Source organism: Polypterus senegalus, chromosome 1 (genome assembly GCF_016835505.1).
Source record: "Polypterus senegalus isolate Bchr_013 chromosome 1, ASM1683550v1, whole genome shotgun sequence".
NCBI lineage: Eukaryota > Metazoa > Chordata > Cladistia > Polypteriformes > Polypteridae > Polypterus > Polypterus senegalus.
The window spans coordinates 128,036,486-128,052,272 of NC_053154.1; the positions used below are offsets into that span (position 1 = coordinate 128,036,486).

The 15,787-nt window shown below is 36.3% G+C and overlaps 1 protein-coding gene across 2 annotated transcripts in view; it reads left to right on the plus strand.

The window, feature by feature from the left end:
* The window catches only part of dhx36 (DEAH (Asp-Glu-Ala-His) box polypeptide 36), a 108,038-nt gene that overhangs the window by 56,830 nt on the left and 35,421 nt on the right, over positions 1 to 15,787 (plus strand). For both annotated transcript variants that reach the window (XM_039757518.1, XM_039757508.1), the window contains exons 13-14: positions 2,038 to 2,093; positions 2,232 to 2,296. In XM_039757518.1, coding sequence (XP_039613452.1) covers positions 2,038 to 2,093; positions 2,232 to 2,296 — 121 coding nt within the window. The remainder of the gene's footprint in view (positions 1 to 2,037; positions 2,094 to 2,231; positions 2,297 to 15,787) is intronic.

A 15,787-nucleotide genomic window follows, 5' to 3' on the forward strand; every position in this document is an offset into this window, starting at 1 on the left:
CCCGTGGGACAGAGTCCACAGTCCTCTGTAAAAAGGTCAGCTGGTCAACCTCTCGGTATTCTTCAGTATTACACACCTTAGTTGTTTCAAATTATCAACAGAACAGGAGATCCTTCCTTTGATTTCTAAGGTGAAACTGGCCACATCTCCCTTAAACCCATTGCCAAAAATCATCAATTTTTTTTTATTATTAACATGCTAAGTTCCTAAAGCATTAAAGAAGTCTACCATTGACCACATCCTGGCACTGAGGGTTCTCATAGAACAAAAATATGAACATTGGCAGTTTCTTTGCAGCCTTTGCCGATTTTCATAAAGTGTTAGACTCAGCTGATCAAGCTGCCCGGATATCATGGCCAGCCTGTACACTGTTGTGCAGAGTGGAGGCAGAACTTTATGCATTTTTCCCAGTTGATTCTGGGGTTCGTCAGGGGTGTGTTCTTGTTCTTACTCTGTTCAGTGCTTTCAAGGGCTGGGTGTTGGCAAAGTCGTGGAGTCCGGCGGCTGTGGGGCATCTGTTGGTGAAGAAAGATTCATTGATCGTGATTTTGCCAATGATGATGTGACCTTCACGGAGTCAATGGAAACTGTGATTGGGGCTGTTGGGAAACTGAGCAAGGAGTGTGAGTGTTTGGGCTTTGCGAGTGTCCTGGATAAAAACCAAGATCCAGGCCTTTAACGAATTCTTAGGCACAGCCATCAGCAGCATGTCTGTCTGCGGAGAAAGTGTTGACTTTGGTGAGAGGTTTACTTACCTCAGCAGTGATATTCCTGTCTCTGGTGACTCTTCCTATGAAGTCAGTAGACAGTTTGGGAGAACATGGGAAATCATGAGGTCACTGGAAAGGGGTGTGTGGAGTTCACAATATCTATGCAAAAGGATAAATGTCCAAGTCTTTACAGTAGTGGTGCTTCCTGTCTTGTGAGACATGGATGCTATCCAGTGTCCTGTGACAAAGACTAGACTCCTTTGGTACTGAATCTCTTCAGAGAATCCTTGGGTACCACTGGTTTGACTTTGTGTCGAATGAGTGGTTGCTCATGGAGTCCTGAGTGAGGCACATTACCTGCATTGTGAGGGAGTGTCAGTTACAGCACTATGGCCATGTGACACGATTTCCCAAGGGTGACCAGGCCAAGGGAATGCCTGTGTAAACATCTGGCTGCGGCAGATTGGACCGCTTGTCTGTCTTGGGGGGGTTGCCAACCAGGATCCCGAGTTGTTTTGTCGTGTAGTGGGTGTGGCAACACACTATACCAGTGCATGCTCCCTGACCTGACCTGACTTCCAATAATTCCAAATTAACTTCAAACATACATATTCTTTTCAAGATACATGAAAAATTTGTAATCTTAAAATATCAGTGTCATTTTAATCATTACAGCCTGGTTGCATCCTGGCTTTCGCCTCTGTCATGGTACAGTGTGTGCAAGAAATTAGACTCTGCAGTACTGAATTTTAGAGATATTTTGTCAATGTGTAGTTTTTTCCTCAGTAAATAACTACTACTGTTGGGAGAAATATTACATAGAGGTTCAGGTTTTATATTTGTTGAAATAGACACTGTTCTAAATTGTATGTGAAGTTTGTTGTTTGTTTTATTTTCATGTGTTTATTTGATACAGCATTCAGAGTATCCTATGATAGAGCTCAGTTACTTAAGACAAGTTTGTAAATAGTTAGAGCTTAGTCCTAGAATTAGTATTAGCTGTGAAAAAATTGTATCTGCATTTATAGTTGTCATTATGAGTGAAAAACTAGTTTTAAATCCATATGTGGCTGTTTGAAACATTGTGAGAACAACTCACTCTTTAGTCTTTTTAAATTTTAATAATTGTAAAACAGTTTTCAAGAAAAAGAAATCACTTTGATGTTATTAGTGAATCTTTATATCCAGTTTAAATGAGCTATTAAAGGCTTTTAAATATATTTGTTACTGGTCAGATTTAGTATAGGACTTCAAGTGACCATGTTTTTGAAGTACTCTGTCTTAAAACGCAGCCTGTGCTATCATCATCTTTTTTTTTTTCTTTTAGAAAAATTTATCATCATTCCTTTACACTCTTTGATGCCCACTGTTAATCAGACTCAAGTAAGACTTTTTTTTTCAGTATTCAGATATATCTTAATTAGCAGATCATTGTTTGAACATGCGTCTCACTTCTTGTACCATGGATTATTTATTTTAGTTAATGTAAAATAAAATATTTGTTTTATTTCTCAAACTTAGGTGTTCAAGAAACCACCTCCAGGTGTTCGTAAAATTGTGATTGCAACTAATATTGCAGAAACAAGGTAAAGTTATTTTGTGATGTTGATGAATTACACAGGCAGTATACTGGCATAGTTCTTAACCTTGTTGTAATACTAATCTTAGGTCCTGCAACAAACACCGCATATACCATAACACTTTGTAGATTTTATTGTTAGTTTCTGACTAGAATACTCTCTATGAATGTTTATCCTTCTGTTTTCTATAGTTCTGAAAAAACATTTTTATTAGATTGATTACTAATGCTAGATCCCACAATATGTATATTTTCAAGGATGGGTCAAGAGTCATTTATTTCAAAACTAGCAGAATACCCGCGCTTCGCAGCGGAGAAGTAGTGTGTTAAAGAAGTTATGAAAAAGAAAAGGAAACATTTTAAAAATAACGTAAGATGATTGTTAATGTAATTGTTTTGTCATTGATATGAGTGTTGTTGTCATATCTATCTACAAACCGGATTCCAAAAAAGTTGGAACACTATACAAATCGTGAATAAAAACTGAATGCAATGATGTGGAGGGTGCCAACTTCTAATATTTTATTCAGAATAGAACATAAATCACGGAACAAATGTTTAAACTGAGAAAATGTATCATTTTAAGGGAAAAATATGTTGATTCAGAATTCCAACAAATCCCAAAAAAGTTGGGACAAGGCCATTTTCACCACTGTATGGCATCTCCCCTTCTTCTTACAACACTCAACAGACGTCTGGGGACCGAGGAGACCAGTTTCTCAAGTTTAGAAATAGGAATGCTCTCCCATTCTTGTCTAATACAGGCCTCTAACTGTTCAGTCGTCTTGGGCCTTCTTTGTCGCACCTTCCTCTTTATGATGCGCCAAATGTTCTCTATAGGTGAAAGATCTGGACTGCAGACTGGCCATTTCAGTACCCGGATCCTTCTCCTACGCAGCCATGATGTTGTGATTGATGCAGAATGTGGTCTGGCATTATCTTGTTGAAAAATGCAGGGTCTTCCCTGAATGAGATGACGTCTGGATGGGAGCATATGTTGTTCTAGAACCTGAATATATTTTTCTGCATTGATGGTGCCTTTCCAGACATGCAAGCAGCCCATGCCACACGCACTCATGCAACCCCATACCATCAGAGATGCAGGCTTCTGAACTGAGCGTTGATAACAACTTGGGTTGTCCTTGTCCTCTTTGGTCCGGATGACATGGCGTTCCAGATTTCCAAAAAGAACTTCGAATCGTGACTCGTCTGACCACAGAACAGTCTTCCATTTTGCCACACTCCATTTTAAATGATCCCTGGACCAGTGACAACGCCTCAGCTTGTGGATCTTGCTTAGAAATGGCTTCTTCTTTGCACTGTAGAGTTTCAGCTGGCAACGGCGAATGGCACGGTGGATTGTGTTCACTGACAATGGTTTCTGGAAGTATTCCTGAGCCTATTCTGTAATTTCCTTTACAGTAGCATTCCTGTTTGTGGTGCAGTTGATGATGATAGATGCAAAGTCTTTGCAATTTTTCGCTGGGTAACACCTTTCTATAATTGCTCCACTATCTTTCTGCGCAACATTGTGGGAATTGGTGATCCTCTACCCATCTTGGCTTCTGAGAGACACTGCCACTCTGAGAAGCTCTTTTTATACCCAATCATGTTGCCAATTGACCTAATTAGTGTTTATTGGTCTTCCAGCTCTTCGTTATGCTCAAATTTACTTTTTCCAGCCTCTTATTGCTACTTGTCCCAACTTTTTTGGGATTTGTTGACACCGTGAAATTTTGAATCAACATATTTTTCCTTTAAAATGATACATTTACTCGGATTAAACGTTTGATCTGTCATCTACGTTCTATTACAAATAAAATATTGACATTTGCCATCTCCACATCATTGCATTCAGTTTTATTCACAATTTGTTTAGTGTCCCAACTTTTTGGAATCCGGTTTGTTTTATATATATATATATATATATATATATATATATATATATAGCAAAATACCCGTGCTTGGCAGAACAGAATTAAAAAGAAAAGGAAACATTTTAATAATAACGTAACATGATTGATAATGTAATTGTTTTGTCATTGTCATGAGTGTTGCTGGCATATATATATATATATATATACTAGCAGAATACCAGCCATGAGAGAAGTAGTGTGTTAAAGAAGTTATGAAAAAGAAAAGTAAACATTTTAAATATAACGTAAGATGATTGTTAATGTAATTGTTTTGTCATTGATATGAGTGTTGTTGTCATATCTATCTATATATATCTATATATATATATATCTATATATATATATATCTATCTATATATATATATATCTATATATATATATATCTATATATATATATATATCTATATCTATATATATATATATATATATATATATATATATATATATATATATATATACTAAAAAGGCAAAGCCCTCACTCACTCACTGACTCACTCACTGACTCATCACTAATTCTCCAACTTCCGTGTAGGTAGAAGGCTGAAATTTGGCAGGCTTATTCCTTACAGCTTACTTACAAAAGTTGGGCAGGTTTCATTCGAAATTCTACGCATAAGGGTCATAACTGGAAGCTATTTTTCCCCATATAATGTAATGGAGTCTTGAGTTGGAGATGGCGGGCGGAGTTTCGTGTGACATCATCACGCCTCCTACGTAAGTGCGTAGAGAACAAGGAAGAACTCCAGCGATGAGCACAAAGCGCCATTTCACAATTGAGAAGGCAGAAAAACATTATGAAGCAAATGATGCATATGCGGAAACAAAGCAGGGCGTGAACCGTAAGTTTATATTAAATTAAGTTCATAGACAGGCTGCCACTAGCGTTTGTAATTTAGTGCCTGCCCATATAAGGCCGTCCATCAGCGGCAATCCAATACAAACACTGCGGTAAATATTCACGTGTGAAGGACTGTGCTTATGCAGAGGAAGATGAGATGGTCAGGGTGGTGTTTGGCACAAACTCATTGAAACTGCGAGAGAAACTTTTAAGTGCGGGTCTTAGCTGACATTACGAGATGGCACCAGTACAGCTGGGAACCTTGATGCAAGAACACCAAGCGGCTCCGTGAACTGGCGCAGTGCACAGACAAAAGCAACAGTTCCAAAGAGTGCTGAACAAAACCGAATTACACAATTGAGAAGGCAGCAAAAAATATGAAGCGTCTTATACATACAATCATATTCATAAGTGCAGCTACTGCGGAAACAAAGCACACGGTGGAAAAAGTGAATGTCCTGCTAAAGGAAGACAGTGTAAAAAAACCGTGCATGCAGTTTGTCACATCACAGATAAAAGGAACGAGCTGTTTATTGATGCAGTAAGGAACTAATCGATGAATGAAACCTCTTATCTTTACAGCGATTGACAAACACGGAATGTAACTTGAACACATCCTACAAATACGAGCCTGATTGAAAGAAATAATGATAATCAAATCCTTGATGACAGCAACATTCAATAACACTCACAAAACAATTACTGTATATTGACAATCATGTTACGTTATTTTTAAAATGTTCCCTTTTCTTTTCATAACTTCTACTTCTCCACTGCGATACGGGTATATATATATAAATGTATATATATACCCGATCTACAATACATACTTTAGCATAGACAAGCCACTGCGCTGTGGCTAATTGTAGAGTCTTAAGCCTCTAGCGCCGACATTGAGGTTGATTCGAGAGGGTGTACTGACTATATGCAGCTACCGATTCATTTACCTTAGCATCTCCTTGGTTTGGGGCGTATGAAAAAATATTAGGTTAGCAGAATCATGTTACGTTATTTTTAAAATTTTCCCTTTCTTAGCACAAGCACAGCTGAGAAGCTTGATGCATGTACTCCATAGCGTTAAAAATAGCGCATTTAATCACACTTTCAATTCCAAACAAGCGGGAACTTTTGTCAATGCATGATTTCCTGGTACATCCATTACACTGATGCACACATCACAGCTACAAAAATGTTAGAGTCGGAATAAAGCGCGTTCCTACGACTGATCATTTCGACTACCAGCGAAGCCTTGATAAAAGCATGGTTTTGTGCACACTGAAAAGCAAGCAAAATTAGATGCATTACAGAAGCGGACTTTGTGGCTCTTACTGGGGATCATTGGACTTCCGTGACCGTTAGTAATTCTAAATACATCTAATTACAAAATGTTCAATGATCACACTGTTTTAGCCTAATGTACAAAATAATTTTGGCTAATGTTACTCAGAGTTTAAAAGTAAGCTGGTCAAATTACCTTTTATGTTTCTGACTTATTTTTTAAGAAGAAAAACTGCACTTTATGGTGAAATTTTGGTTATTATTATTTAAAGACAATACTATTCTGAAAATGTACTTAAAGTACTTAAACTACCACTTTATTTTTAAGTCTGCCCAATTTTAACCAGGGATGATATTTTTGTTTCTGTTTTGAATTCAAATGCAGTTTAAAGCTTTTTTCAGAAATTAAAACAGCTTCAGTTTACAATATTCATGTCCATGTCTATTATTTGATTCTGTAAGCCCACTAAAACCGTTTTAAATTAAAAAAAAATAATAAAAAAATTTGCGATTTGGGGCAAATTCGTGTCGATTACATCGATTAATCAAGATTAATTCTTACACAGCCTCTAATTAATTGGATTAATTTTTTAATCGAGTCCCACCTAATATATATATATGTAGATTTGTATATATATGTGTATATACAGTATATATGTAGATATGTATATACAGTATGTATATATGTGTGTGTGTATATATACAGTATGTGTATATATGTATATATATGTATGTGTGTATATGTATATATATATAACTATATATATGTGTATAATGTGTGTGTTGCTTTTCTTTTTCATAACTTCTTTAACACACTACTTCTCCGCTGCGAAGCGCGGGTATTCTGCTAGTATATATATATAGCAAAATACCTGCGATTGGCAGCGGAGAAGTAAAAAGAAAAGGAAACATTTTAATAATAACGTAACATGATTGACAATGTAATTGTTTTGTAATTGTCATGAGTGTTGCTGGCATATATATATATATATATATATATATATATATATATATATATATATATATATATATATATATATATACACACACACACAGACACATATATAAACATATATATACATAAAAACATATATATAAATATATATATATACACATCTATACACATATATATACAGTTTATATATATATATATATATATATAGATATACACACATACATATATATACATATACATGTATATACACATACTGTATATATACACACACACATATATACATACTGTATATACACATATACATATCTACATATATACTGTATATACACATATATATACAAATCTACATATATATATCTACATATATATATATATTAGGGGTGGGACTCGATTAAAAAATTAATCCAATTAATTAGAGGCTGTGTAAGAATTAATCTTGATTAATCGTATGTAATCGCACACGAATTTGCCCCAAATCGCAAATGTTTTTTTTTATTTAAAACGGTTTTAGTGGGCTTACAGAATCAAATAATAGACATGGACATGAATATTGTAAACTGAAGCTGTTTTAATTTCTGAAAAAAGCTTTAAACTGCATTTGAATTCAAAACAGAAACAAAAATATCATCCCTGGTTAAAATTGGGCAGACTTAAAAATAAAGTGGTAGTTTAAGTACTTTAAGTACATTTTCAGAATAGTATTGTCTTTAAATAATAATAACCAAAATTTCACCATAAAGTGCAGTTTTTCTTCTTAAAAAATAAGTCAGAAACATAAAAGGTAATTTGACCAGCTTACTCTTTAAACTCTGAGTAACATTAGCCAAAATTATTTTGTACATTAGGCTAAAACAGTGTGATCATTGAACATTTTGTAATTAGATGTATTTAGAATTACTAACGGTCACGGAAGTCCAATGATCCCCAGTAAGAGCCACAAAGTCCGCTCTGTAATGCATCTAATTTTGCTTGCTTTTCAGTGTGCACAAAACCATGCTTTTATCAAGGCTTCGGTAGTCGAAATGATCAGTCGAGGAACGCGCTTTATTCCGACTCTAACATTTTTGTAGCTGTGATGTGTGCATCAGTGTAATGGATGTACCAGGAAATCATGCATTGACAAAAGTTCCCGCTTGTTTGGAATTGAAAGTGTGATTAAATGCTATTTTTAACGCTGCTATGGAGTACATGCATCAAGCTTCTCAGCTGTGCTTGTGCTAAGAAAGGGAAAATTTTAAAAATAACGTAACATGATTCTGCTAACCTAATATTTTTTCATACGCCCCAAACCAAGGAGATGCTAAGGTAAATGAATCGGTAGCTGCATAGTCAGTACACCCTCTCGAATCAACCTCAATGTCGGCGTTAGAGGCTTAAGACTTACAATTAGCCACAGCGTGTGGCTTGTCTATGCTAAAGTATGTATTGTAGATCGGGTATATATATACATTTATATATATATACCCGTATCGCAGTGGAGAAGTAGAAGTTATGAAAAGAAAAGGGAACATTTTAAAAATAACGTAACATAATTGTCAATATACAGTAATTGTTTTGTGAGTGTTATTGAATGTTGCTGTCATCAAGGATTTGATTATCATTATTTCTTTCAATCAGGCTCGATTTGTAGGATGTGTTCAAGTTACATTCCGTTTGTCAATCGCTGTAAAGATAAGAGGTTTCATTCATCGATTAGTTCCTTACTGCATCAATAAACAGCTCGCCTTCCTTTTATCTGTGATGTGACAAACTGCATGCACGGTTTTTTTACACTGTCTTCCTTTAGCAGGACATTCACTTTTTCCACGCGGTGCTTTGTTTCCGCAGTAGCTGCACTTATGAATATGATTGTATGTATAAGACGCTCATATTTTTTGCTGCCTTCTCAATTGTGTAATTCGGTTTTGTTCAGCACTCTTTGGAACTGTTGCTTTTGTCTGTGCACGCGCCAGTTCACGGAGCCGCTTGGTGTTCTTGCATCAAGGTTCCCAGCTGTACTGGTGCCATCTCGTAATGTCAGCTAAGACCCGCACTTAAAAGTTTCTCTCGCAGTTTCAATGAGTTTGTGCCAAACACCACCCTGACCATCTCATCTTCCTCTGCATAAGCACAGTCCTTCACACGTGAATATTTACCGCAGTGTTTGTATTGGATTGCCGCTGATGGACGGCCTTATATGGGCAGGCACTAAATTACAAACGCTAGTGGCAGCCTGTCTATGAACTTAATTTAATATAAACTTACGGTTCACGCGCTTTGTTTCCGTGATATGCATCATTTGCTTCATAATGTTTTTCTGCCTTCTCAATTGTGAAATGGCGCTTTGTGCTCATCGCTGGAGTTCTTCCTTGTTCTCTACGCACTTACGTAGGAGGCGTGATGATGTCACACTAAACTCCCTCCCGCCATCTCCAACTCAAGACTCCATTACATTATATGGGGAAAAATAGCTTCCAGTTATGACCCTTATGTAGAATTTCGAAATGAAACCTGCCCAACTTTTGTAAGTAAGCTGTAAGGAATAAGCCTGCCAAATTTCAGCCTTCTACCTACACGGAAGTTGGAGAATTAGTGATGAGTCAGTGAGTGAGTGAGGGCTTTGCCTTTTATTAGTATATATATATATATATATATATATATATATATAGATAGATATATAGATATATATAGATAGATATATAGATATATATAGATATATAGATATATAGATATATATATATATATAGATAGATATATAGATATATATAGATATAGATATATATATATATAGATATATATATAGATATAGATATATATAGATAGATATGACAACAACACTCATATCAATGACAAAACAATTACATTAACAATCATCTTATGTTATATTTAAAATGTTTACTTTTCTTTTCATAACTTCTTTAACACTACTTCTCTAAGCTGGTATTCTGCACATATACAAATATAAACATATATATATATATATATATATATATATATATATACATATATGCACACACACACATATATATACATATCTACATATATACTGTATATACACATACAGTATATATATATAGAAATCTACATATATATATTTCTATATATATATATATATATATATTAGGGGTGGGACTCGATTAAAAAAAAATATCCAATTAATTAGAGGCTGTGTAAGAATTAATCTTGATTAATCGTATGTAATCGCACACGTAAATTTTCCCCAAATCGCAAATGTTTTTTTTTAATTTAAAAGGGTTTTAGTGGGCGACAGAATCAAATAATGATAATAACATGGACATGAATATTGTAAACTTAAGCTGTTTTAATTTCTGAAAAAAGAAATGCTTTTAAACTGCATTTGAATTCAAAATAGAAACAAAAATATCATCCCTGGCTAAAATTGGGCAGACTTAAAAATAAAGTGGTATTTTAAGTACTTTAAGTACATTTTCAGAATGGTATTGGCTTTAAATAATAATAACCAAAATTTCAACATAAAGTGCAGTTTTTCTTCTTAAAAAAATAAGTCAGAAACATAAAAAATAATTTGACCAACTTAATCTTTAAACTCTGAGTAACCTCAGCCAAAATTATTTTGTACATTAGGCTAAAACAGTGTGATCATTGAACATTTTGTAATTAGATGTAATTAGAATTACTAACGGTCACGGAAGTCCAATGATCCCCAGTAAGAGCCACACAGTCCGCTTTCTGTAATGCATCTAATTTTGCTTGCTTTTCAGTGTGCACAAAACCAAGGTAAAATGAAACGGGAAGCGCGCGTACATACTCAGTGCATCCCCTCTCGGGAATCGAACCTCCGATGTCGGCGCTAGAGGCGAAGCCTCTACAATTGCGCCATGGCGTGTGGCTTGTCTATTTGAGAGTACGTAGATCGAGGTATATATATATATTTGCAGTGAAGTAGTGTGTTAAAGAAGTTATGAAAAAGAAAAGGTAACATTTTAAAAATAACGTAACATGATTGTCAATATACAGTAATTGTTTTGTGAGTGTTATTGAGTGTTGCTGTCATCAAGGATTTGATTATCATTATTTCTTTCAATCAGTGTCGTATTTGTAGGATGTGTTGTGTTCAAGTTACATTCCGTGTTTGTCAAGCGTTGTAAAGATAAGAGGTTTCATTCATCGATTTGTCTCTTACTGCATCAATAAATAGCTTGTCTTCCTCTTTATCTGAGATGTGACACACTGCATGCACGGGTTTTTTTTTACACTGTCTTCGTTTAGCGGGACATTGACTTTTTCCACCGTGTGCTTTGTTTCTGCAGTAGCTGCACTTATGAATATGCTTGTATGTATCAGACGCTTCATATTTTTTTGCTGCCTTCTCAATTGTGTAATTCGGTTTTTGTTCAGCACTCTTTGGAACTGTTGCTTTTTGTCTGTGCACTGCGTCAGTTCACGTGAGCCACTTGGTGTTCTTGCATCGAAGGTTCCCAGCTGTGCTGGTGCCATTTCAAGTGATGTCCATGACTGTATGTAATGTTAGTTAAGACCCGACACTTAAAAGTTTCTCTCGAAGTTTTGCTGAGTTTGTGCCAAACACCACCCTGACCATCTCATCTTCCTCTGCATAAGCACAGTCCTTCACCAGTGAATATTTAGCGGCAGTGTTTCTATTGGATTGCCGCTGACGGACGGCCTTATATGGGCAGGCACTAAATTACAAACGCCAGCGGCAGCCTGTCTATGAACTTAATTTAAACTTTAGGGTTACACCGTGCTTTGTTTCCGAAGTAGCAGAACTCATGAATATGGTTGTATATGTCAGTCGCTCGCTTCTTATTGTTTCGCTGCCTTCTCAATTATATAATGCATGTTTTGTTCAGCACTTTTTTGAGCTCTTCCTGGTTTTCTACGTACTGCGTTGATAGTCAGTTCACGTGATTACGTGGTAGGCGTGATGATGTCACATCAAACTCCGCCCCCCATGGCCATCCAGCTCAACTCCATTGCAGTATATGGAGAAAAATAGCTTCCAGTTATGACCATTACGTGTAGAATTTCGAAATGAAACCTGCCCAACTTTTGTAAGTAAGCTGTAAGGAATGAGCCTGCCAAATTTCAGCCTTCTACCTACACGGGAACTTGGAGAATTAGTGATGAGTCAGTGAGTGAGTCAGTGAGTCAGTCAGTGAGGGCTTTGCCTTTTATTAGTATACAGTAGATTCAGTTTAACATCTTATTCTGAAGCATCTTCCTTGTGTCTACTATGGCTTTGTACTTTTTCTATTGCAGGTATTTTTTGTCAGCTATTTTTTTTTTCAATCAAAAGTGCCAGGATATTATCCTTTGGGATTTCCCTTTTTGAAATGTTGACTTTCAGAAACATTAATGTCAAGGAAAGAATCACATGCTCCGTTGTCTTACTTGTTAGAGGAGTTTGTTTCAGGTCAGCATCACATTACACAGCTTGTAGATGAACAGAATGTTAAATATAATGACTTCTGCTGCTGAGCACATCTCTTTAGGGTGTCAGATTACATAACCATAAATCACAGGGGATGACAAATTAGACAGAATTTAACATGTCCAATATATCTGGATTTTGTTCTTTTTTCCTTCTTCCATTCCATTCTCGTACATAAAACACAAGATATCAGACAGATGATCCTGTTTTCTGTTTGCAAAATCTAAAACATCATTGTCCCTTATTCCTTGTAGCTGTGTTATAAGCATTGTACTTCCAGGTTAGTGCTTATAGGTTGTCATCTCTCACATACTATACACATGAACCCGTGTATGAACTCTATGACAAAATCTGACTCTGTTGGGTTGAGTTGCAAACTGGTTGGATTTGGATCACTGGGGATGTAAAACTACACAAATGGTGGACCATGCCACAGCAACTTCCAACCCACTATGATTATATAAATGAAGTCTGCAACAGAAAATGACTGGAAAAACCAGATAATGTGACAGGGCTTTTTGTAAGTGATAAGATAATAGGTTATGAGAACATTCACTTTGTGAAGAATGATCTAAGTAGGTGTAGTAATTGTTACTTCCACAGCCAGTTTTAACATTTAAGTAGGAGATTGGAGTGTTTGTTACACATACGCACACACACCATCACAAAGCTGTCCTCGGCCTCAAAAGAAAAAAATCCTTTTCTACTTATATAAATTTTGAAAGGATACATTTCAGATTATGTTAAGTTGGTGTCATAGATGAAAAATTGCTGTTTCTTAAGAGATTAGTTTTCTGAGTTTTACAAGAAGACCTAAATATATCACATAGTTTTGGTGTTAATATACTTAGTTTGATAACCTCGTTCCTATTAAATGTTTTAAACATTTTAGTATTGGCTACAGTGCTTATCTATACTAATAAAAGACCTCACTCACTCACTCACTCACTCATTCATTCATTCATTCATTCATTCATTCATTCTCCAACTTCCCGTGTAGGTAGAAGGCTGAAATTTGGCAGGCTCATTCCTTACAGCTTACTTACAAAAGTTAAGCAGGTTTAATTTAGAAATTCTACGCGTAGCGGTCATGACAGTCGACAACGTCCGCCATGTTGAACTTTCTTATTTATGGCCCCATCTTCACGAAATTTGGTAGGCAGCTTCCCTGCGCTAACCGAAACCAATGTACGTACTTATTTCGGTGGTATGATGCCACTGTTGGCCGCCATTTTGAAATTTTCAACGGTCTTTGTTACTTATGGGCCCATCTTCAAGAAATTTGGCACGCGGGTTCCCAACGCTAACTGAATCCTACTTACGTACATATATACTGTACGTCCATAGCCTGCAGCTCGGTCACCGTGTGAGGCAGCGTTGGGTCCCCCATCCCAACGCCTCCCACGTTGTTGGCTGCCTGCCTATATAAGGCCGTCCATCGCTCCAGTCTCTACATTCCCTTCCTTGCTTCGCCACGGCATTCACGTCTCCCTGCTGATAACTACAGCCTTTTTATTTAATCCACGGCTTCTCTGCTGTTTTATTGTTCATTTATTACGATTATAGTTATTGTGTAGGTATTTTAGACTTACTTTGCTTTGATCAGGTACCCATTTCCTTTATCATTCCAACCGTACCCCCATTAACATGTCTATCGAGGTGATCACCATCGATCAAAGAACTGTCACTTACCGAGTGGTTTCCATGCCCGGAGATGGCACCTACCTTTTCCATTCTCTTTGTTACATATTGCACGGCCATATCAGGCTCACTCTTGATATCTGGAGGAACATTGTGTCTTATGTATTGAATGACTGGGACAGGTTCAAGGTGTGGACTGATGACGGTACAGGAGATAATTATATTACACAGGAGCACTATAAGAGTGAAATGCTTAAGCCCTTCATCTATGGATCTGCATGTGAGTGGATGGCTGCCGCTGAATTGTTCGGTTGTCGCTTTCAAGTGTACCGAAATGGGCAAATATTTCACACCTTTCGACAACTTCGCCTCTTAAACATATTAGTTTCACAGGTGACGATTTCAGTAGTGGATACTTTAATGTTTATGAATGTTTAAACTCTCAAAAGCTGAATGTGAAGTTATCGATGAAACTGGTTGTATACTTGCAACGCTTGACAGATGCAGAATGTCTCTTCAACACAAGTCCTACAAATACTGTCGTAATTGAAACAAACCATGAAACTCAAACCGATTATGACAGCAGCAATCCAAGCTGTGGGATTTGAAATAAGATTACTGTTCACATGGCCAACTGTACGTTGCATGCTCAAGAGTAAAAACTGCGCACAGCTTGGTCATATTACAACCTGAGGGCCGAACTCACAATGTGGTATACAAAGAGATCCTTAACAAATAATTATTGGTATATTTTACCTTAGTTTAAAAAGGTTTAATTTTCTTCTTAAAAAAAATTTTAAAGCAGTACTTCGCCACTGCGAAGCGTGGGTATTTTGCTAGTTGTATTTATAAAGAGCAGATTTTATTATTCTAGGAAGTAGGGGTGTGTGATATTGGTAAGAAAAAATATCTCGATATTTTCTGGGACTTTGACGATAACAATAATTCCATTATAATGTATTATTTGAAATTATATTGAATTGTATTTTTGTCATCTATAGCTTTACTTATCAGGTCTTTTTGTATTTTTAAACGTCATAATAAATAATATCAATTTAACCTAAACTGCATTTTATAGAGGAACCCCAAATTACTCACCAATCACAATATGAAGCCTATGCCCAAACAAGGTAGCCTCTTCCAGTTATTAATCCGTAGTGCACTGACAACATTAGCCCCGCTGTCTGTTGTCATGCAAACCATGCGGTCTTCTCGCAGTGACCATAATGCCAGCGCATTTTTCAGACCTTGCGCAATGATGTCACCAGTGTGATCTTGTGGGAAGTAGGATGTTTGCAAACAGAAGCTTTGCATTTGCCAGTTTTCTTCAATTAAATGCACCATCAGGGAAAGGTATGGCTCAGATGTTCGGCTTGACCATAAATCCGTTGTGGCAAAATGTGAAGCCTTTTGCAGTTTATGCATCAGAGTTTGGCAACACAAATCATACAACTTAG